Here is a 24,698-nt window from a genome sequence, read left to right as displayed (position 1 = left end):
CCCCAGGCTAGATGCCTGTATTGGGCATAACATGATACATTATTCTTGTGTTACACCTAATAAAAGGTTTTTACCCTAGCATTTGCAGATTTAAAATAAATGAATAAAAAGTTGCTATGACTTCTCCATGAGCCCTACACTTTAAATGACTTCTCCATGAGCCCTACACTTTAAACAAAACTTAACGCCTCTTTGTAAGCTATGGAACCACTGGTACATGGCTGTACTTAAGCGTAAAAAAGAAAGGCAGTTTTTGAAAGATTTGAATATTAATAAAGACCCCATGATTGAAAAAATGTGGCTTTCCCGAGCTACAGCTTTTGGCCAAAAATCATCAAAATTACAGATAAAATCCAATATTGTGGTTTAAATAAGGAACCAGCAAGAGAACTGTATATTGTTTTTTGTGGAAATATTGTTGCAATATAACGCATACATAATAGGAGAATTTGAAATGCACATTCTTTCAAAACACCAGAAGGTAATTCACCTACTGCGAACAAACTTCCATTAACTTGCATCTAAAGAATGACAAATGTTCGGACCAAGGATACCAATTACAGGATCCTTGCTGCACACTTTTTATTGCATCTCTGTGACTAGACGTTTGCTGCAAGGTACTCTGAAGAGATTTAAGGGCAAGATATTTTGAACTAAATTAAACTTATTTTCAACCATCATGTTTGGTGACCTCTCTTTAGAGATCCTCAACCAGCACAGTCAATTAAGAAGGTAACCAGTTTCCTTCATTCAGTTTGGTTCAAGGGTAGACTAGGGTGCCTTACGTACCTCAGGCTCAACACGCTGCACACTTCGCTGTTTCTTGGTCACCGGCATGTCCGCAGGTTCTTCTGACACATGCTCTGTGCTCTCCACTGTGCTGCTCTCCTCCTCTTCCTCCCTGGGACGTTTGGGAATCGAAGGCCCAGGAGTGGCTGAAACTGGAAAACATTCTTGTGATTCCCAAGATAGCAGTGGGTCTCCAAGCAATGCTAGCTTTAATCATTGACTATTATTAATGTGCCATTTGCAAAGCATTACTACAAAATGCTGTTAAAAAAATGCTTCCTCATTTTTTAATTAAAGAAAGACCAATATATTTCAAATTCTAAGAATGTGCTTTAAACGTCCAAAAGAACAGGTTGCTTACCGTTGATCAGTCTTTCTGGCGGATACTCTAACCCCAGATACCATATCTTAGAATACTCCCTAGGTACCAGGCTGGACTCGGAACCTTTATTTCAGCAGCGCTCTCGCATGTTGCTAGGTGATCCTGTGTGGCTCCTTCTTGGCTCTGCACCACCCAAGAAGCGATGGAGCCGAGCCACATACATGTGCCACCACTCCGTGCTGACGTCAGTTTCTTATTTTTCCCTTACCGTGCACTCAGACACATGAACAAATGTTAATACTAGTGTGCTGAATAGTAATGTGGGACCTTTGTAGACGTTGAAAAGAACCCACTCCACAGAACAGAGTGCAGTGGAGAACCTGCAGTTAGATTAGAGTATCCACCAGGAATTTATCGAAGCTAAATAGGAGGTGGCAGAAGGAGGGTCTGTGGAGTAGACTCAGACCATAGATTTCTGCAAGACCAAGGGACAGATATATCAAAGATTTTTACCAATTCTGTATCTATGGGAAAATGTGTTCGTACATATGGCCCCAAGTGAGCAAACTTCCCTTCTTGTTTTTTTGGCTTGCAAGACAGTAGTGCTTTGTGACTGTATGTTAGGATGCCCACGGCGCAGCCTCACTGATGTAAAGAACAGCGTTAGGAAACCAAGTTTTTGCAAGTTCACACCAGACGTTTTGTCCCCATTTTGACAACCAGCCACTGTTGTAATGGCTCTGAAATGCCCTGAACCCTGCTAATCAGGACTCTGTGCATGTGCTCGGACTCTTAAAATGGTATAGGTGTAATTGGCTTCCATGCAATTGACATACCTCAACTTGCTTGTAAGTCCCTAGTATATGGCACAATGGGTGCCTAGGGCCTGTAAGTTGAAGTCTCTCTCGTGGACTGCAGCACTAGTTGTGCCACCACGAGTACGGCCAGGTAAAACATGTCTCCCAGATTGCCACTGCAGACTGGTAGCACAGTTTTAAACGGCTAACTCGACTTTGCCATTTAAAGTAATGGCAAAGCCCAGTCCACCCTTTTTAATACAAATAACACTCACGGCTAAGGTAGGCCTGTCGAGCCCCAAGGCAGGGAGCTGTATATCAAAAGGTCCAATGTACTTTTACATTTTCCATCAGTAAAATCCCTAAATTGTCACTTCCTGTGGCAAGGCTAGTAGCCCCATTGTCAAACACAGATTTACAGGCTGACATCTCAGCTCTGCTAACTTCTGAATAGGACTACTAAAGTTGGTACTGTAAGGTATCAAAAGAATTTGTGCATTAATTCCAATCTAATGGTTAAATCCAATTTAAAGTCACTGGTAGGCAAAACACAACTTTAGAAGTTGCCACATTAGTTGGACAAGGTATCCAGTGCCCATTTATGGGTGCACTCTTGCACTGCCCACACAGACCACCTTCTGCCCTGCTGGAGACAAGTGTGAAAGACTCCCAAGAAAGGACACACTAGAAGTCTGTGCAGAGGAGAGGTGTTACCTCTGCGTACTTCTCCTTGGCAGGAAGCCTCACAGATGTTCGCCAAAAAGGAGAGCTTCAAAAGAGAAGCTGCCTTTGAAGGACAAATGGTAAACACTTAAGGGATGAGCTACTTAATTGTAGTGATAGATTACGCAATGAGAGAAAAGAGTCATGACTTTGGGCAAGAATGACGCAGACTCCTCGGCACCAAAAGAGGTGGTGTAAGGTGGTTACACAAATAAAGCCTGTAGCTCACTCACGTGGCAAGCTGAAGTAATCTTGATGAGGAAGACGGTCTTCAAAGTCAGGAGGGCAGCAAGCAACTATACATCAGTTCGAACAGCATACCCATGAGAAATATCAAGATCAAATTACTTCCAAGTTACTTACGTTCTAGAACGCTTTCTGATAGATGTACGAGTTCCTTACCTTCGGTAACGATGTATCTGGTAGAGACGTTGTCTAGCCGCAGATTCCTTAACTTAGAATATCCCCAGGCGTCAGACTGGATGTGGAAAACTCTTTTGCAGCAGCACTTCCACGCGCCAGCGCCACATGAACCCGCCCTGACATCGTCCACGTATGTGACATCAGCAAGGTCATACAAGTCACCCCGGCGCGCTGACGTCAGTTTTTTTCAGAGAAGCTTTTCCGCGATACAACGCAGAGCCACCAATAAAAAAAAACTGAAAGTATGAGAACAGTGTGCGATGGATGAAAATCGGTGAATAAATAAGGAGGATGGTGCAAGACACCATTGTGAAAGACAGAATTAGACACTGCCTACATACAAGTGAAAAAGCTGTGAGAAAGAACCTCGCAAGCTAAGCGAAGACCCTTCCCAAGTGCAACAAGGGAGGAATATCCCAACAGACAGAAATGGACTTAATACCATGCAGAACAGACAAAAATAGACTGTCAGTACGATGTAAAACTGGGCCGTCCAGCAAGAACAGAGCACAGAGAGAACAGTCCACCGCAGGAAGGTATGAAAAGTCTGGCACTGCCCTATAGTAATGGAGGTCTGAAACAGATCCCAAAAGAAGACTACTGTAGAGGAGACCAGAACCCTGAGCCAATAGAGATGGCGGGAAGGCAGCAGGAGAAGCTAAGAAAACGAAGAAGAATCTCCTGGTGAATGTCAATCAAAAAAACATAATTTTACAGATAAAAAACCCTTGAGAGGGAGTCGACTGTATTATGGCAGATCTCAAAGATATGCAACAATGTGAGCACCCATGAGAGAAAAAAACCAATGTCAACTGTAAAAGGGGGCCAGCGGAGAACCCCACTTGGCAAGGACCTCGCAGAACGGGGAGGCTGGGTGGGCGTTAAGGAATCTGCGGTAGACAACGTCTCTACCAGATACATCGTTACCGAAGGTAAGTAACTCGTACATCTGATAGATACATCTAGCCGCAGATTCCTTAACTTGGAATAGATAGATACCACAGCCATACCCCAATGGGGAGGTGGGTCTGCGACAGAACAGAAAGCGCCAAGCATTTGAGCCGTCAACAGAGTGACGGACAATAAGGAAGACAGCAACCCAAATAGCTCGGCAGAGCAAAAGATAACGGGTTACAAGACATCCCAAAAATACCATAATGGTGCTACACCATACCTATATAGGCATGAGAGGGAGAAACGGCACCGGCCATATAACAGAACAAAAGAAAGAGGAAAAAGGACCACTCAGCGTAATGGCATACTATGTGAACACAGATGAAAGATTCAACCAGAGCCTACCAGGCTAGCCCCCGGAAGGAAGGCCAGAGAGGCTACAGCCAAGAACCAAAGGTCAAGACTAGAAATCAGCACGCCAAGTGCACACCCAGTCCCAAAAGGGGGAATCAGAGGCTTACAGTAACAATCTTAAGCACGCTGATGTAGGCCACCACAGAAACATGCACAGAGCAAACAGCTACAGAGACCATAAGGTGGCGTAGCTAAAATAAGTATACGGCTGCTCGACCAGTCAGCGGTAAGACCAAGGTGAGAACCAACACACGAAATACAGATATGCAGGGTGGAGATCTAGGACGATTGACATTAGAAGAGCCGTCCCGCATGACCAGCTGATACAATATAGCACAGCCGAAGGAAGGTGCAGCAGAGGCACCAAAGTACTAAGGCGTAGAAAGGAGGAATAATCACAGAATTTCAGACCACACCCTCCGACTGGAAGGAAAATAACCTTTGTCCAGAAGAGAGAAGCGTTCAGTACTGAACACAAAGAAAGGAGCAGTGAAAAACCGGGGAACCACCGCAGTATGCAGAACGCAAGAAGGGCCTTATTGGTAATGCTGCATGCATCATTGGAAATGTTACTGAAACACGGAGACTTCTGACCAGACCTTGTAGCCTCGAAGTGAGGTGAAGAGTTAGGAAGCCATGGAACTTGTATACACACACACACCTAATTACAGATATATATATAGCAGAAACGGGTAAACTAGCCACGACTATGCAACCTGGTTGTAAAGGAACACACTTGGTGCCGTAATGGCAGACGGAAGCTGCCTTTAAAGCATGACGAACACCCGAAAACCTCAGAAGGAGGAGAATGAAGCAAATAAGCAAGATGACCATTGACGTATCGAAGATGACGCCAAGGCACAACATTGAGCACCGTACAACGGCAGATAAGAGCACTAAAGGACGCTTAGAGGCCAAAGGAACTCGTAGGCCCAGTTGACATAACAGAGCTATATAATAGCGAACAAGTACCCCACACTGAGTATGTACACCCAAACAACGGGGAACATGTTTATTAGGGCAAGCCACAGTCAGAGGAACAATCTGTGGAACACTGCCACAGTTGGTTAATCTAACCAGGGGACAAGGAAACCCTACTCACATAGAGCCTGGGTAATAGTTTATAAGAGGAAACAATGGCTCACGTGGGTTAATAAATCAATGATATAATATACGTCAAAAATGACAACAACAAAAAAAAAAAGGGGTTAAACGTGTCGTCAGAAAGAGAAGTTGGCCACACACATCGGACATTAGGTAGAAAACATTTATGTATTTATAATGAAGGAGCACATTGAAAATTAAAAAATCTCATAGTACATAGTCAAAACAAATAACAGTCTTAATACATAATTATGAAGAGTGTCCGAAACCAGTGAGTGAACCAAACAAAAGAAAAATAACACAAAATACAACATAGAAAGGTTTCAATCAATCATTACAAAGGCGATCAAAAAAAGGAAGGGTTGAAATAATTAACAACACTTGGTCGTTTTAAGTGTCAAAGAATGATTCGCCTATCTCGTCAACGGCGTTTCGACCCTGTCTGAGAGAACGGGTCTCTTAAGGACAATCTAATGTAGGGACACCAAAAAATTAAATATAAATACTGTCAGGGTGAAGTGCTCTCTTTTATTGCAAAATGACATTAGAGCAGTAATGTTTAAACTATCTACCTGATCGGCAAGCGTTTCGATTAATATGAATATGTAGTGTCACCGTGCTCAATGTGAAAAGTAATAACTCACAAGGCGCCCAGGCTGGGTGCTGTAAACATAAGAGTTAGAACATTGTTAATACTGGACATGGAATATAAGAGTACACAATATTCCCCGTGTGCACCTTTATAACTTACCCCTATGAGGGACGACTCAGCTGGAAGCCGATATTCAATAATTTTAGTCCAGTTCTTGTAAAATAATAGTAAGGACTTAGCGTAAAAATCGATTGATTTTCGGGAAAAGGACGGAACCTCAAGGTATGGACTGCATGGTAGCTGTCACTTAATTTCTGGAGTTTCAATGAACTGTTTCAGAATTAAAGAGAAAAAAAGAAACGGGGGTCTCTGGAAATGATTTACATTTAAAAACACTTATTGGGAATATGAGAAAAACGCCCTTACCTATCTCCGAATTCTGCAAGTGTGTAAGTTTACCGCATTACGCTTCAGCAGGAGAACGACATTCAATCTGCGTGGTACAGTCACAGCGATTGGTGGGGAATGAACTATATTTAAAGGTGATTGGATGTAGAGCAGCCAATCAAAATGCCGCATCTACGTTAACGAAGCGGAATGGAGCATAGCGTGTTGCTGAGCAACTAGAGTGACCCAGTCAAGCGCGAACAATTGAATTCAAACTTTATCAATAAACTTCAAACAATGTTACATTATCTTTTCAGCCTGGTCTACGGGGACAGTCAAATCATAAGACAAAATGAAGAAACCCATAATCAATTATAGAAAAAACAGAGCAACAATGTGCGCTACAGACAAAATATGAAGGGGGTCCACAATTGTTGTGGCAATCATGTTTTAAACAAGGAAATCCTTGTCATTATGGTTAGATTTGTGAAGAATAAACACAAATATAGTATATGTTCTGTACAGGATCTGAGGGTGCATTAGTTATATTCTACACAAAATAATTCCTGTCATTGCCTACAAATGCAAGAATCCTTTCAATGGAGCCTGTGGCAGAACATCACCTGTTCTGTGTAAGGGATCATTGTATTTTTGTATGGTTACATATTAATCTAAGTACAACACATCAACACATTAGCCTAAGATTTGTTATATGGTCACCAATACTTGGCAAAGAAACAATGGAACAAGCATTTTGGCTACAAATGGAAGAGTGTATATATACATGAATCAGGATTGTAAATAGCACGTTTTTTGATGTGTTTAACTGATATGATGTTCGAGAAGAACTAATGATAGATGTGTTGTACTTAGATTAATATGTAACCATGTGAAAAATACAATGATCTGGACTCCCGGGAGGGAGGATGCAATAGCAGGGGCAAGGAAGTGAAGGCAGTTTGCAAAACAAACCCTTGCACGTCGGGTTGCACAAATAAGCAGACCGAATCATGTGGAGCAGGCCGGTGGCGGTGCAAGACTGAACGAGCTACCGGGTCACCGGAATTAGGTCGAACCCAGCTAACACAACAGGTCATCATAAAGAGAAGCTTCAAAGGGCAGAAGCGGCTCCACATTCCCCGACCCACGGTGAAGGACATCAAGTAATGGGTCCACAGACAAGGGCGCGGAAGGGGGTTGCATGTTCAAAATCCGAGTGGCCAAAGAGACCACTCTGAGAAAGGCTGCACCGGTCTCGGTAGCCCTCCGAGGAGGGTATAGTAGCTCATCAGTAGGTGACAGCTGTAAGCTAACCCTCCCAAGACAGTGAGGGTGCGCCCAATGCCCAACTGAAGGAAGCCCCATTGACGTATGGGGGTCCTGATGAGGCTCTTGAGGAGGAGAGGAGCCTGCCGGGTGAGGATGCTCTTGAGGAGGTGGGGAACCTGCCGGATCCACATACTCAGAGGCACAGACAAGAATACATCCGACGACGCCGGGCGTGAGGGCGATGCCAAACTCTCTCCGGACGCCTCTGGAGAAGAGTCAACAACCCGGCGTCAATGCGGCGCCAACACCACTTTAGTAGGCGCCGACCGAGCTTAGTCTGGCGCCGACTCGACTCCATCTGGCGTCGAGTCGGCTCCATCCAGCGCCGAATCCACAATAAGTTCCCCTTCCGAAGGAGAAGGCGCCGAAGCCAGGGATGCAAGCCTCTGGCGCCGCACCGGCGCAGACTCAGCCTCAACCAGAACCGGCTCCGACTCCGAAGGAAGAAGCGGAGGCAGAGCCGGGGAGGCGACGAGTCCTCCTTCCGAAGAAGGAGAAGGTGTGGGAGCAAGCCTCCGGCGCCGCCTCAGCCTCAACCACAACAGGCTCAGACTCCGGAGAAAGAAGCGGAGGCAGAGCCGGGGAGGCGAGTCTACGTTGCCGGAACGGGGCCGACAAAGGACAAGTAGCCGCCTGCCCAGAAGGCCGAGGCGTGCACAAAGCAAGGCCTTGAGCACCAGCAACCACCTGCGACGCCACAGGGAGCCCCACGGGGCTATGCAGCACGGCAGGGGTGCAATGGGTCGTAGAAGGGGGACACAGCCGGGCCACGCCCTGATACCACATCTGACATTCCTGGAGGGTAAGGGCTCATTTGACGCCGGGGGCGAACCCACTGGCGAGTTAGTCGAGGACCCCACCGGTAGCGGAGGCCCGAGGACGCCCCAGGGACAGGAGAGGACCCAAGGGAGGCCTGCAAAGCCGTGGCATAAGCCTCCATTTGGCCCCATACCCGGATAGAGGGGGGACGACTGTCGGGTGCGCACATCCGGAATGTTCCGGGACCCAGTGCCCCGGACAACAGAAGAAAGTGAGGTCGAGGACCTCGGCGACAAGCGCCGCAACTTACCAAGAAGTGGTAAACGACGGCCCCGGCCCCAGTGGGCGATCGACGGCAGAACTGTGTTTAAGAGGCCGTAGGACGAGACTGATCGGGACAGCCGTGCCGAAAGAAGCTTCATTCGGCGCTCCCGCGGGGCTTCGGCTTAAGGTGTTGGCAGGCTTCGCAATCCGTGGAGTCGTGGTGCTCGCCCAGACACCACATACAAATAAGATGCAGGTCTGTCGCGGACATTTGCCGCGAACAGGGAATACAAAATTTTAAAGCCCGAGGGCAACGCACACGGTTCCAGACGCGAAGCGTCGAAAAGGGTCCTGAAAACAGGCCAGAGGAACCGCTCACTCCGGATCAGCGTTGCACGCAGAAAAGAAGGAAACTGATGTCAGCGTGCCGAGAGGGACTTATATGACCTCGCTGACGTCACGTACGTGGACGACGTCAGGGCGGGGTCGTGTGGCACCGTCCCCCAGTGCGCAGAGGTGCTGCTGCATAAAAAAAATCCGGATCCAGTCTGACGCCTGGGGATATTCTAAGTTAAGGAATCTGCAGCTAGACGTCTATCAGATCGGAAGACTGATGCTCATACACAAGTTTCAAGATACCACACTCTCCTGGCCCACTCTGGAGCCACTATAATTGCTTTGGCCAGTCATCCTTGCTCTTATTCAGAATCCTGGGCAGGAGAGGTGGGGTGAGACGAAATACTTGAGACCTGCGTTCCGTTCAAGCAGGAATGGATTTCCCAATGGAATGCCTCTCCTGCCCAGAATTCTGAAAAAGATCAAAGGTGGGCAGTGAACATGTCTATCATCTTTGTGAACACCTGAGGGGATCTGGTGAGGCCAAAGGGGAGTACAGCAAATGGAAAATGTTCCTGGCCTACCTTGAGCCACAGGACGGGTATATGGAAACATGTATCCTGCAGGTCCAAGGACCCCATCGAGTCGCCCAAATACAGTGCCGACAAGACTTGAGCCAAGTCTTGTCAATACAGTAAGGGGTAACAATAGTCACAAGTCCCAGGTGGCAAATCTAAGGAGTTATGAATCCTTGGAACATCCTCCAATAGATTTCTATCTACAGAGGACAAATTAATTGCTGTCTGCATCTTGAATGGACAAGAAAATTCATCGAGGGCATGTCTAATGGTATCTGATGTTTTTGTAGGAGTATCCTTGAGACTTTAAGCCCACATAGCTTCACAGGTGGTGAAGGACCCATTGCAATTAGTCAGGCATGCTACTACTGAAGGGGCATAGCATGGGTTTACATACTGTATTCCCCTAGCCATACACTTTTCAACGGCAAATCAACAGTATACCTATATTTAGGCAGAATAGTGGAAACTGATTTGCCCAAGGAAAACATTGGGACAAGTGTGGAAAGTGCCAATGGACATCATGCCCTGTTTTACAATTGGAGTACAAGAGGTTGTACCTGTAAGTTGCTAAACCTGTGTGAAAAACTAATCATTCTGTGGTGTTACACAGAAGGAAAACTGTCAAATACAAAAAATAAACATGGTGTCACTTTTTGTTCTACTGCATAACCAACCTGTGCCAAAGACAGCATTGGAAGTCGTAGGCCTCTCAATGGGTGAACTCTGTACAACCTCAACCGTGGCAGGTGTTGGTTCTTGCGTCGATGGCTCTATTGGAGCATGGCTCTGCTGAGTAGGCTGCACGAAAGCGGTTGTTTGGCTCTGCTGTTGGACATTCAAGATGGGCTGAGAAATAGATGCCTGTACATTCGGACTCGTTGATCGGACTGAGCCGCTGGTGCTGCCAAAAACTGGAACATGCTCAACAGGCCCTTCCTGTTGCATCGCTGAAAAAAGATCCAACACAGCACGTCAAACATTACTTCAAACAAGTCTTACTTGCAGAAAAGTAGAAGGGATACAGCTCTTTTCAGGTAGACCAGTCATGAAGTCTTCTTGGATTCTTATCAAGCACATTAAAGCCATACACTACAGGTGCAAATGTTTAACAAACTGATATCAGCATGCAGTCATTTAGCTTACACAACAGACTAAAAAGAACGAGGTGGTTAACTGATGAAAAGGCATCCTTAATCCATGGAACATTGGGAGTTTACAGGACCAACCAAAATCATAGAAACGCCTAAAAAAACTATGAACTAGCACAACATTTAGAAAGTCCAGGATGTTAAACACAAACATTGCAAAAACCATTCCCATTGAAAAATAAACTAGGATACTTGTATAGGCTCTTTGGCTAGATCTTACGGTGCAATGCAAGAAATCAAACTGAAAAGAACCTTGCCATTTGCTTGCAACTTCTCCAGAAAGTACATTTTAAACGACAACTAATTAACTTCAATAGACAGGACTTTTTTTTTTTTTTTTTTTTAATTCTACAACAAAATTATAAAAAAATATTTTTGCTGACTAGTACAAAATGTGGCATACTATGTAAGGCACTCCAAAATATCTGAAAGTGAAAGAAGGGCTTGGGGAAAGTTTCAATTTATACAAAGCAATTCCCTATTGCAACCAGCAGGTGGTAAAAAAAAAAAAAGTCTGAAATCGGAAAAGAGACCTGCACAATAATGCACAGTTTGGTTTCTTGCCAAGCAAACAGCCAAAGGCACTACTGAAAAGGCAGTTAGCCTTATCCCCCGCTGGCTAGTATCTGTCAAGATAGCGGAAGCTGTTGAGATGGAGAAAATAAAAAGCCCAGAATCTTCAAGAAAGCTACATAGCTACATGGCAATATCGAACAGGTTGATAGCTGCTATGGAGAGGCGATGTGTGTCTAAAAATATATTGATGAAAACTGCATACCTTCTTGGGTTTCCACCTGGGTGGTAGGCATGACTGTGGCTGTTGGCGTGGTAGTAGGTGTGCTAACTGTGGCTGGAGTAACCATTGGGCGGATACTGGCTCGAGGTGTTGGCTTATTTCCTGGTAAGGCAGCAGCAGTGCCTTTGCTTGGAGTTGCCACGACGGGTGTTGGTTTGATATTTGCTGTTGGGGGCTCAGAGGTACTTGCTCTAAAAGGTAAAACAGTAACCATGATTAAAATCATTCAATGCTATATTTCCAGCCACAAACATTAAATTATAGCTGAAATTCCTTGCTTTAAGCCCGTCATACTTCACAAAAGGAATCTCATCAGGCATAATGGGTTTCCAAATCAAGCAACAGATGGGAAGTAGGCAGAAAAAGGCATGGTTAGCATTGTGAGTTGATGAATGGAATACTTCTATTGACTGGAAGGCTTTGACCTGAAAGTGGATTTTTGCTAGACTCTGACCGGGACTGTAACTTGGTGCGGGATCTATGATTCAACTGTGAACTCTTCTAGTGATTCAAGACACTAATGCCCCTGGCCCTGAATAGCCATGGGATGCATGAGGCTCCAAACAGCGCATGACTTGAATGACAAAGTCTTGTCCGGATCCCCATAACCACATACAAACCTTGTATAGTCCATGAGAGGCCTGTTCTTCTTGTAGTCTCGGCACCCGGCTTTCAGTAAGGCCATCGTTCCGTAGCACACTTAGAAATATTTTGAAAGCAATTAAAATAAATGTATAAATTAATTTGGAGGAAAATTCTACTTGCCAGTATGCATCTGTTCTCGGCATGTAGAGCTGCAGAATATCATACTTTTCCATAGACCACCATCTGGTGTTGGGCTTGGATGCTTGCACCTTATTGTTGTCTTGGAAGAAGTCTTTTGTAGACACGAGATAGGAGACTCCACCCTTGGACGATAGTGCGCATGGGCATCGACTCCATCCTCAGATTGTTTTACGCCATGATGGGAAATGGAGTTTGTGAGAAACAGAAAAGAGGTCTATGTGAATGTTTCTAAGTAAGATAACACTGGAACAGATCCAGGTTCTGGGGAGGCGGGTGGGTGTATGAAATTCTGCAGCTCTACATGCCAAGAACAGATGCATACTGGTAAGTAGCATTTTCCGTTCGAGGCATATGAGCTGCAGAATTCATACTTTTGCATAGACTGTACAGCAGTGTCTCCCCTTGCGGTGGTCACCTGTATCCGTCGCAGTGGTTTGGAAAAGTGTCTTAAGAACAGCCTGGCGTACAGAAGCCTGTTGCTTCGCCTGCACGTCTACACAATAGTGTTTGGTGAAGGTGTGAGTAGTAGACCATGTCACTGCTTTACAAATGTCTTCTAGGGGTATGTTCCCTAAGAATGCCGTGGAAGCCCCTAGTTTGCGTGTGGAGTACGCTCTAGGGGGAATTGTTAATGTGCGTTTTGCTTTCTGGTTGCATATTTGAATGCATTGGACTATACACCTGGCGATCCCAGCTTTGGAGATGGGGTTTCCTTTATGCGGTGGAGAGAAAGCTACAAACAGTTGGTTTGTCTTTCTAAAATGTTTAGCTCTGTCAATGTTCTAAAGTATAGCTCTTTTGACGTCAAGTGTGTGAAGAGCTCTCTCTGCTACTGAATCTGGGTTTTGGAAAAAGACTGATAATTCTACTGACTAAGATTAAAAGCAGAGATTACTTTGGGAAGGAATTTTGGATTTGTTCTAAGAACCACCTTGTTACGATGTATTTGTAAGAATGGTTCTTGTATGGTTAAAGCCTGGATCTCACTTACTCTCCTGAGAGGTTATTGTGACAAGGAAAACTACTTTCCATGTAAGGAACTGCAGTTCACATTTGTGTAGAGGTTCAAATGGGGGACCCGTAAGGACAGTGTTTAGGTTCCACACTGGGGAGGGTGGCAGTCTGGGAGAAATTATCCTTTTAAGGCCTTCCATAAAGGATTTAATTGCGGGTATTCTGAACAATGACAAATGTCTGTTTTGCAGGTAGGCGGCAAAAGCAGCCAGATGTAATCTTATTAATGAGTATGCTAGATTACATCTTTGTAGATGCAGCAAATAGCAAATGATGTTCTGAATGGAAGCGTCTAGCGGGTCAATTTTATTACAGTAAATGACCAATCGTTTCCATTTGGCTGCATAGCAAGCTCTAGTAGTAGGGCGTCTGGCCTCCTTGATAATGTTCATACAGTCCGGTGGGAGGTTAAGGTAACCAAACTCTAGGACTTCAGGAGCTAGATCGCTAGATTCAGTTGTGGTGGATCTGCGTGCCGTATCTCTCCATGGTTCTGCGTGAGCAGCTTTGGGGAGGGACGTCGTTTTTGGAGTGGAACTACTGAGAGTTTTGAAAAATGTCGTGAACCATGGTTGCGGTGCCTATGTGGGAGCAACTAGGATCATTTTGAGAGACTGTTGCTTGAGCTTGCGTACTACTAGTGGAATGAGTAGGAGCTGCGGAAAAGCGTTACACAAATCTGCCTGACCAGTTCATCCATATCGAATTGCCCTTGGACAACGGTTGTGGAAACCTGGCGGCGAAGGATGGGCATTTTGCGTTTTCGTGTGTGGCGAACAGATCTATGTCTAGGTGGCCCCACATCTGGAAAAATGGTTGAAGAACTTGAGGATGAAGTTCCCCATTCGTGCATCTGCTGTGTCTGACGACTTAGCAGATCCGCAATCTGATTGTGCACTCCTGGGAGATGTTCTGCCAGAAGATATAGGTTTTGCATTATGGCTCACCTCCATATGCTTTGCGCTAGATGAGACAGCTGTAAAGAATGCGTTCCTCCTTGTTTTTGTATGCAATACATTGCTGTCATAATGTCCGTGCGGACCAAGACAGTCTTGTTGAGGAGGTGTGGCTGGAACAACTTGAACGCTAGAAATATTGCTAGTAATTCTAGGTGATTCAGCCGGTAGGCGATGCGTCGGTTGTTAGCACTATCTGTGGAACTGGCTCTAGGAATGGCTGCCCTCTGGAAAGGTTTTGTGTTCCACCACTGCAGAGAGTGATGTGTGCGGCTGTCCACCAACACCAGATCTGTAAGTTGACCTTGAGCCTGGCTCCACTGACGTGCTAACATTCCTGTAAAGGGCGCATCTGAAGTCTTGTGTGAGGGACAATGAAATTGCAAGAGGCCATCATTACTATGAGCTGCATAAACACTCTAGCTGGGAGGGAGTGTTGGGGTTGAAATTTTGTGATGAGGGTTTGCATACTGGTTATCCTGGCTGGACTGGGGTATGCTAAAGCTTTGTAAGTGTCTATTGTGGCCCCTAGATACTGATGTAGGTAGGAGGGCTGTAGATGCGACTTGGTGTGGTTTCTTGTGAACCCCAAGTTGTGTAGCAGCTGAATTGTTTGATAAGTGTGGTGGGCACACTAGTTGTACAACCTGGCTTTTATCAGCGTCGTCCAGGTATGGAAACACATGAATTTGCTGTCTGCGCAAGTGTGCGGCTACTACCGCAAGACACTTTGTGAAGACCCTGGGTGCTGTGGTCACTCCGAATGGGAGGACTTTGAACTGATAGTATTGGCCGTCCACTGTAAACTTTAGATATTTCCTGTGAGCAGGGTGTATGGGAATATGAAGGTAGGCGTCTTTGCGATCTAATGTGGCAAGGAAGTCACCTTGTTGAAGCAGTGGAAGGACTTGAAGAGTGATCCTGTGAAAATGATCTGACTGTTTTGATTGAACGGTTGATTCAAGATAGTAGTTTGCACTACTTGTTTGAAACCAGAAGTACGAGTTACTTACCCTCGGTAACGATGTATCTGGTAGAGATGATTCTAGCCGTAGATTCGTTCACGTAGAATAGAATTATCCCCAGACGTGAGACTGCGTCCGGAAACTTTTTTGCCACAGCATCCCTGCGCGCTGGGGGCGGGGTGACATCACGCGACTCCGCTCAGGCGTCGTCCGCGTACGCGACGTCAGCGAGGTCACATAAGAACCGTCCCGGCGCGCCTACGTCAGTTTTCTTCGTAGAACTTTTCCGCACCACAACACGGAACCACCAGATAAACTGTGGAAGCATGAGAATAGTGTGCGAAGAGCAGAAAATTTGGAAAGAAACGGTGACTAACAACACCACCAGAGTAGTGCCAACACCGCAGAACCCAAGGGCAGGGAAAGAAGAAAGAAGAAGCAGCAGAAACCTGCGCAGTCACCCTGCCAGACCCCTCCCATCCCTGTGCCCCGGAGGCAAGAACATGCGTAAAAGTCATGGCACACGTAGGAAACCCACCCTCCCCATCCCGAGCAAGGAATGGGGCCAGTCCCAAGACAGACCGGGACAACAAACCTCCAAGCCACCTCAACTTAGAGGGCAACCACCCACAAGGGACAAGGGCAAGACAAGGCCAGATGACCCTTAAGCAGAGGATATCAATGGAAGGAAGGGAGGGGAGGGAGGACAGGGATCGAAAGCAATACCCCCCCCCCCAACCTGGAGTAGCCAGAGCAGCAGGGCACCGGAGCACCGGAACCCCATCCTCCAAAGGACCAAAGATGGAATGAACCGCCCCCAGACGGAGCCACCCGTCAAGAACAAGTAAGGCACTCACAGGAGACAGCCCCACCACTGGGAGGGGAGTACCGAAAGACCAACCGAAGGGTCCTCGCGGAATAGGGGAGGAAGGGCGGGCCGTGAAGGAATCTGCAGCTAGAATCGTCTCTACCAGATACATTGTTTCCGAAGGTAAGCAACTCGTAATCTGATACACTACTAGCCGCAGATTCCTTCACGTAGAATAGATACCCTAGCAATGCCCTCCGGGAAGGAGGGTCTGCCAAAGGACCCCACCAGCCATGCAGAACAGAGGGCCCCACAGGGGACCAGATCTGTGGACCAGGTAGAACCCTGCCCCTGCCAGGCCAAGGGAACCCTACAAGCAGGACCCCACCGACCCCAAGGGGATGTAGGAGGGAAAGAAGGCTGAAGAGGCTCGTACTCATAGCAGAGGAACCAAAGGCAAGGACAGAGAGGCTGAAGCACCCCACTCCCCCACAAGGCAACATAGCTTCCGCCCAATGCCAGGACAGGAAAAGCGGAACAACAGAAGGAGCCTAGAGGGCCAACCCATTCCAGATGGAGAGCAGCCTGTCAGCCAGAAGCAAGAAGAACAGCCCGAGGCCCTAGAAAGGGCGAGTAGGCCACGCCTGGCAAGGGAGACACAGGATCATCCCAGACCTCATGACAGGAGCAGGAAGAGAAAGAGATGCCCGGGCCACCACTACGAGTAGCCGCACATAAGACCTCAGGAAGCAAAAGCAACCTACCTAAACGCCATGGAGAACAGGCACCCGAAGGAGACCAGAACCCTCCAGCAGAGCAAAAGCCAGATGACAACGTTCCCTATATGGGGTAGTGGTAGCTAAATCCCAAGAAATGGGAACCCTCTTTGGAAGAACTTCCACAGCAGAGGAAAAAACCCCGCTTAAGACGGCTCAGAATCAACCCAACTCAGAAGTCACTGAGGAGGGGACGGAGGAGGAGGAGGAGGAGGAGGAGGATAAGGAGGACGGAGCCCTGCCAAGAGACTTTGGATGGCGGTGTCGACCAGGGCATGGTACAGGCTGCCATCAAACGGAAGGTCGCTGAATCGCTCCTGAATATTCTCATCAGGGAATACTCCGTCCTGAAGCCAAGCATGGCGAAGGAGAGCGACTGAGGAAGCCATGGCCCGGCCCAGCACCTCTGAGATGTCCAGAGCAGAGCGGAGAATAAACGCCGCAAGCTCCCGGCCATCCAATGCATGATGCCGTAAGTCCACCAGGCCCGACTCCTGGGACGCTGCAGATCCCAGAGACTCCACCGAGTCCCACAAACAGGAGGAGGCCCAAGCCAGCACACACAAGGTGTTAAGGGCCCGCAAGGCCGCGCTGGTTGAGGCAAACATGTTGCGTCCCCAAAAGTCCAGCCAGCGGACCTCTCAGGACGGCGGAGTCAACAGTGGAGGCAGGGAGGGAAAAGCAGTCCGCAAAAGGGGGCTGGCGGCTGAGGGGTGAAGGGAAAGATACGCCGGGTCACGCGGCACCGGGAGGTGCCGGTGCAGAAGATGCTGAGGCACCGGGTCCCCTGAGGCAGGACGTCTCCAAGCCCCCGTCAAGGAAGAAAGGAGCGAACCCTCAAAGGGAAGTAAGATTTCCCTCCCACCAGAGCCCTGGTGGAGGACCTCAAATAGATGGTCCGCTGGAAAGTGAGCCACCGGGTCACCCATGCGCAGAATGCCCACAGCCGTGGACACCGCGTGAGCGTAGGCCGCACCCGCCTCCGTAGGGCCCCGCGGTGGAGAAATCAGCTCCTTCGTGGGCGACGGCTGCAAACTAAGGCGGCCGTCCAAGGCCAAGCGGGGCGGGCAAGGGCCAGACCTGGAAGTCAGAAGGAGCCGAAGGAGGGACCTGCCGCTCCTCCGACGAACACCTCTGCCTCAGGAGCCGCCCTTCGACGCCGGTGAAAAAAAAGACACCACACGGCGACCAGTCTCCGGGGAGGACAACACCAATATACAGCCTGCCTCCGGAGAAGGAGCGTCCGAAGACGAATCCACGGTACGACCCCTGCGCGGAGCCGTAGAGTCCGCTGCTTGAGTTAGGACGTCGGCACCAGCTGGCGTCGCCGGACAAGGGACCTTCAAGTCACCCCGCACCGGGGAAAGGGGTGATGCCGGAGTGACGCCGGCCCGACCCCCACCAAGGCAGCCACCTGAGTGGGGGAACGAGATGGGCCTGGGGAGTGCCACGAAGCCCTCCGATAGCCGCGGCCCAGAATGAGGCGAAGATCGCTCGGCAACCCATGTGGCGGCGCCAGGGACGATTCAACCTCCGACTCGCCCTCCGACGAGGCAGCCACCTGTGGGGAGGGATGAAAGGGGCCCGGAGAGGGACCAGGGGTCTTCCCTCTGCCTCGACCCAGAGCGGGACGAGGAGGGTCCACCGACCCCTGTGGCTCCGCACGGTCCAGCTGCTGCCGGTGCCGTAGCGGCATCACCTCAGCCTTAAACAGGACCACCATGTCAAAGGACCGAGAGGGGCTCGGGGATGCGAACCGAGCCCCGGCGACCTCCCGCTACACCACAGGAACCCCCGTGGGAGTTTGCGGTGAGGCAGAGACGCCGTGGCCTGAAGGAGGTGCCCCAGAGGAGCCGCACCCCAACAGTACCACATCCTCCAAGCCTGGATCCGAACCAGTCGGCACTGGGGCTGGAGCCATGGCAGCGCCGCAGAGGGCCCTGCGCAGAGCGAGGGATCCACCGACGCCCCAGGAGGGGAAGGAGGAGGAGACGCCAGCGAGGCCTGCAAAGCCGCCACGTATGTCTCCATTTGGACTCTTGACGCCCCAATACCGGGAAACAGTGGATAGGACGACATGCGGGGCCGCATCACCCGCGGAGAGTCCCCGCCCCCGGGAGGCCGTAAACCAGCCCCTGGGGACAAACTGCGACACTTACCCACCGGGAAGCGACGCTCATGTGACATTGGAGAAAGGCGAGGACGACGACCACGGCAGAGTCTGAACCTGTCCGTCGAAGCAGACAGAGGGGAGGACGTCGACCTGGAGAGACGCGCTGAGAGAAGTTTCATCCGGCGCTCCCGCCGCGACTTCAGCTTCAACTGTTGGCAGTGCGTACAGTCTGTGGTGCTGTGATCCTCCCCCAAACACCACATACAAATGAGGTGAGGGTCCGTCGCCGACATAAGATGCCCACAAGACGTGCAAGTCATTCGCACACTGTTCCACTAAAAAAAAGGAAGAACAAGCATTGGCATAGTCAATAGGTCCCGCCTTTGGGATCTTAGAAGTGTTTAGTTACCCAGCACAATATCATTGGTTCAACAACATCAAGTGTTGCATGGCCAAACACTTCTAAATGTCCCAACGGCGAGACCCATTGGCTATGCCAATGCTTGTTAGAGAGGGTCAGCTGAAAACACTGGGAGGTATCTTTTTAAGTTTTGCAAAGCAGGGATAGTAAACTGCTGTTATAAAAAGTCAATTTAATTAACAGACATGCTACTGGCTTTAAAAATAGCATTTTATGTACGTTTTTACTGCCTCTTATGTAATTCTCTGCTAAGGAGCACTGTCATTTTGTACGCTGTGTGGAAGTAAAATTGTAGTTCTTCTATTCAGGGCTGGACTGGGAACCAAAACCGGCCCTGGCAAAGTGCTCGGCCAGCCCCCCCCCCACCACCGGGCTTGGGGGAGCCGCCGAGCTCTTTGCCAGGGCCGGTTTTCGGCCGATTTGGTTACAGGGCCGATTTTGCAGCTATGCTGCAAAAACGGTTCTGTAACAAAATCGGCCCCCAGGGGCCCAAAACCGGCCCCCACCTGTGGGAGAGTAGGGTCTGCTTTCTATGTTTACCCCCACTTTTTGCTTTTGCTTCACTGGTTTTCGACTTGGATATGGCTGTGGGCCTGCTAATCAGACCCACAGCCCAGCTGTTCTCTCTCCAAATTCACAATGCACTTTAGGTGCATAACCCAATTGGTAAGGATCACCTTTTTGGACCCTGTACAGTGTACCTTAGGTATAAAGGGCATAGGTGTACCCTAGGCCTACCAGGGGCTGCAGCATGTATTATGCCACCCCTGGCTGGCCTTCCATTATGACAACTGCTGATCACTCAGCTGGGGCAAGGTTGTGTACTCACCCCTTGCTTAGGTGTAGTATTCCTATACCTACCTTCTATATATAGACACATGGGTAACCCATCAGTCACTCCTATGGCAGGCCTTAACAATCCTGAAGGCAGAGTGCTTGGTAACATGTGAGATGGTGCTCTAGCATGAGCTGAGCCTGTCTGCAGTTTTCGGAACCATGTCCTTATAGCTGTTCTATGATAAGGCCTACCATATACTCTTAAAGTGCCTTATAATCTTAGACGGTTATGGTAACTATGGTTTGGCTTTATCAAAACATGTCGTGTAAGGTGTCTAACATTAGGGAATAATACCCCCACACCATTTCTGGCGGTGAGGATAGTATTCCTCCCTTGTAGAGGGAGAAGACATGTTGAAGACCTACTACCCGGTTAAAGTTAACCAGAGCCCCAGCGTCACAAAATGGACGCTGCTGCCACGGACACGAGTCTGACCTCCTGCTGCTGGGAGACCTTCCAGCGAGGGAGGCTTGGACAATAGGTTTCCTGCCTTGGGAGGTGCTAGCACCACCCTAGACAGGCCTTAGTGTATTGGGGCAGGGAGGGATAAATGAAACGAGACACTGCCTGGGGCACACAAGGTGTCCCATGCATAGTCCAGTTCAAACCGGTGCTGGGGCACACCAGCCCCTGTCCTGGCGCGAAACTGGACAAAGGGAAGGGGGTGTAACCACCCCCCTCCCTGGTCCCACCCATAGGAGGGACCTAGCAGGTAACCCAGTCCCCCAGATTAGTATAAGAGTGGGAGCTGAGTCCCTAGGACTTTAGATTATCCTGAACCTGCATCTTGAACAGAAACTCTGGACCTTCGACATTCTACTACGGAAGAAAACTGAAGAATCTCCCTTGTGGCCAAGGAGTGACCACCCTGGGCAACCAGGCACCATCCAGCGACCGCTGCTTGCTTTGCGACTGATCCTACGAGGGACGACTGCAGAGACTGACCAGCGCCGTGACTTCCAGACACCTCTGAACCAGATCCACATCTACCGCAAAGCTGAGACCCGTGGAGGCAACGAGGGACGTGGGACCGCCGACTTGGGAAAAGTGGCTAGTAACTGACTAGCGCGACTTCTGAGGCTTCCTCGAGGCTGTGCTTGGGGAATTGAGAAGCCCCAATCCAGAGCACCATCTGCAAAGAAGATCAGCTCCCCACACTTCAAGTGTTCTGCGTGGGGCCCTTCTGCACCAGAGTTGCTCGATGTGTTGTCCGGTTGCTGGCCCGTTGGCTAGCGACCTCTGTGACGACGAACCTTCAATTTTGCCTTGCTGGTCCAGCTCCTCCAGACTGGCACCCGCTCCCCTGTGAAAGGGAAGCACCCCAGACTTTCCTGGTCTGCGACAGAAGCAAGTCCTCCATCCTGCGTGGGTTGCGCTTGCCAAGGCTTGTTGGGTCCTAACTCGACATAGACGCCGCCGACAGCAAGAGCCTTCGTGGGACAGCTCGCCTCCTGGTTCTGGTCGTCTTCGACGCCTCCTAGTACCCGTGGCTGCTGCGACAAGCTTCACCTCTTCACCTGCATCTTCACGACATCGCCTGGTTCCTTCCTGGTTCCTTCCCGGCTCCTGGCTGGTGACCTAGACTCTGTCCCTTCTGCTTGCAGGTATCCTCCTTCTTGATTCCATCCTTGGAATCCAAAGGACACTCTTCACTGACTGGAATAGGATAGTGTAGCCCCAGCTATTCCCTAGGCCTAGGCCTATCCTGTGTTCGTGACAGTGGTTCTAATACCACTTACTTAGTATATGATTTGCGTGGCCCCTAGGGCCTAACTGTATTCCTTACCTGTGTGACTTATGTATGCTTAAATAAGACTGTGTTGTACTTACCTCGAATCTCATAAAGAGTGCTGAGGGTGTTTTGACTAGAATAAATACATTCTATTTTTATAATATATCTGTTGTGGTGTCCTTTCATTTGGTATTCAAGGAGTTGCAAATGGTATGACAGCTGGCTTCACATGCCATACAGAGTTTAGCCTAAGACTGCTCTTGTCCATGCTACCACTAGGATAGCTGGTCTATAAGGTTGACTTTACAACCAATCACCATAAGGGTTGTTTGGACCGATACAAGGTGTACACTAGAACTAGTGACATCATATATCAGGCCAACTTCTCACATTGGTGAGCAGCGGTTGGGATCTGAGTTTGCTGTTGTAATACCATTGCAATCTTGAGATATCAAATTGAAAGATCACAAAGATATTTGTAAGGTACATATAACATAGCTTATAAATACTTAAGTTCTACTGAACTTAGTTGTTGTAGGTTGAAGGGCCTAGCACACCCTGACTACAACTACTAGAGAGGTTTTAGTAGATACAACTAGTGTAGGTAGGTGCACACACCACACCCTCACTAGATCATGTCTCAGAGGAGATCAAGTTGATTCTCTCTCAGGAGGGGGATATCCTAGAAAGATACCCTCTAGCTATGATACCCTAACTTTTCAGGAGATGAGACAATTGTGTACCTCCAGAAAGTTAAAACAGGGTTCAAACTCTACCCTCATTTATCTAGTGGAGATCTTAGAGTATGATGCCCAGAGAGCCTCCCAGGATGGTGCCTTAGGTACCAATGAGGGCCTGCCCTCTGCAGAAGATTCCCCTCACAATACTGATCAAGAAGAGTCAGCAGGTACTTCAGAAGATGAGGTAGACGGCCAGGTACCAGTTAGGAGACTTAGCCAGGCTAACTTAAGCCTACTTGGGAGTCTGACTGGGGTCCTCCCATTCAGACCCTCAAGTGGACATAACCAGAGAAGCAGGAGAGGAAGATCCCCTTCAAGGGAATCTATCCACTCCCATGTCTCTAATAGCTCCAATGCCTCTTCTCACAGGGGAATGACTTCTCCACAGAGAAAAGAGCATCAGGCCAGAATGAGGGAAGTCAATCTGAGGATTAAAAGTGAAGAACTTGCCCTTGCCAAAGAGAGACTTGCTCTGGCCAGAGAGCAAAAGTTAAGTGGGCTAGGACCCACTGGTGGCAGCAATATCCCCAAGGATAAAGACAGGGCCTATGATAATAGAAACCTGAGCAAGATTGCCCCTCCCTACAAGTGTGGGGATGACATCCACAAATGGATAACTGCTTTGGAGAGAGCTTGCAAAGTACAGCAGGTGCCCCAAAGTCAGTGGGCAGCTATCTTGTGGCTCTCCTTCTCTGAGAAAGACAGAGACAAGCCCCTCACAGTTGGTGATGAGGATGCTGACAATTACACTGTCCTGAAGAGTGCTCTGATTGATGGGTTTGGCCTAACCACTGAACAATACAGGTTGTTGTTCAGGGATACCCAGACTCAGGACTGGACTGACTTTGTAGATTGTGCCACTAAGGCTTTGGAAGGCTGGTTATTGGGTAGTAAGGTTAAGGACTATACAGGATTGTATAATTTGATCATGAGAGAACAAATACTTAAAAACTGTCAAAACCAGCTGCTGCATCAACACTTGATTGACTCTGACCTAACTTCTCCCCAGGAATTGGGAAAGAAGGCAGATAGGTGGGTCAGGACTAGAGTTAAGCAGAAAAACCAGAACCAGGGCGGTGATCAGAAAAAGGCAGACCAGAAGGGTAATGAGCAGAAATCAAAAGACCAGAAGTCTTCACCAGGCCCCCAAAAGGCTCAGGGGGAGGGTGGTCCCAAAAAGGATAAAAAGAAAGATGGCCAAAAGAAACCTTGGTGTAACTATAGTAAGTCTAATTCACATTGGTTTAGTGAGTGCACCAAAAAGGACAAGCCCGCAACCACCATTGCCCCCAAGGCAACTGTACCCCCTAGTCCAGCTTTAAGTGGTGGTTCCCAGCAAAAGGGAGTAATAGGGTTAACCCTGGGAACTGAAGTGGATTCTGGCCTAGTCAGAATACCCACTCAGGCTGTTCTGATCTGTGATGGGGACATAGCTTTGTCCTCTACTGTGGGTCCCAGTAACCTGGGCAAGTACAGACAGACTCCTTTGATCAACCAAAGAATGGCTCAGGCCTACAGGGACACAGGTGCTAGTGTCACAATGGTGACACCTGCCTTTGTGGACCCTGGACAGATCATGCTAGGTGAGAACTACCTAGTGACCAACGCTAGCAATGCCACTACCTCCCATAGTGTGGCAATTGTTAACTTCTCCTGGGGAGGGGTAACTGGCCTCAAGAAAGTTGTGGTGAGTTCAGATCTCCCTGTAGAATGTCTGTTGGGAAATGACCTTGAAACTTCAGTGTGGGCTGAAGTGAAGTATAGGACCCATGCAGAAATGCTGGGGATAGATGCACATGTCCTTGCTGTGACCAGGTCACAGGCCAAAAAGTGCAACACTGAACGAGTGGTGGATCCTGGGACAATGGACCAGACAACCCAAGAGAAGGAG

General features: G+C 48.5%; 1 protein-coding gene across 8 annotated transcripts in view; it reads right to left on the bottom strand.

The window, feature by feature from the left end:
- Positions 1–24,698, bottom strand: part of TPR (translocated promoter region, nuclear basket protein) — a 645,150-nt gene that overhangs the window by 305,957 nt on the left and 314,495 nt on the right. For 4 of the 8 annotated variants that reach the window (XM_085601673.1, XM_085601674.1, XM_085601677.1 and 1 more), the window contains exons 36-38: positions 11,641–11,849; positions 10,389–10,661; positions 790–953 (exon numbers count right to left, since the gene is read on the bottom strand). In XM_085601673.1, the coding sequence (XP_085457799.1) occupies positions 790–953; positions 10,389–10,661; positions 11,641–11,849 (646 nt within the window). The remainder of the gene's footprint in view (positions 1–789; positions 954–10,388; positions 10,662–11,640; positions 11,850–24,698) is intronic. The other 4 variants (XM_085601675.1, XM_085601676.1, XM_085601680.1 and 1 more) reach the window with 1 other exon arrangement.

This window comes from Triturus cristatus, chromosome 4_2, assembly GCF_964204655.1.
Source record: "Triturus cristatus chromosome 4_2, aTriCri1.1, whole genome shotgun sequence".
NCBI lineage: Eukaryota > Metazoa > Chordata > Amphibia > Caudata > Salamandridae > Triturus > Triturus cristatus.
The sequence above is the reverse complement of the archived record's forward strand: the minus strand, read 5'-3'. Positions and strand labels throughout refer to the sequence as shown.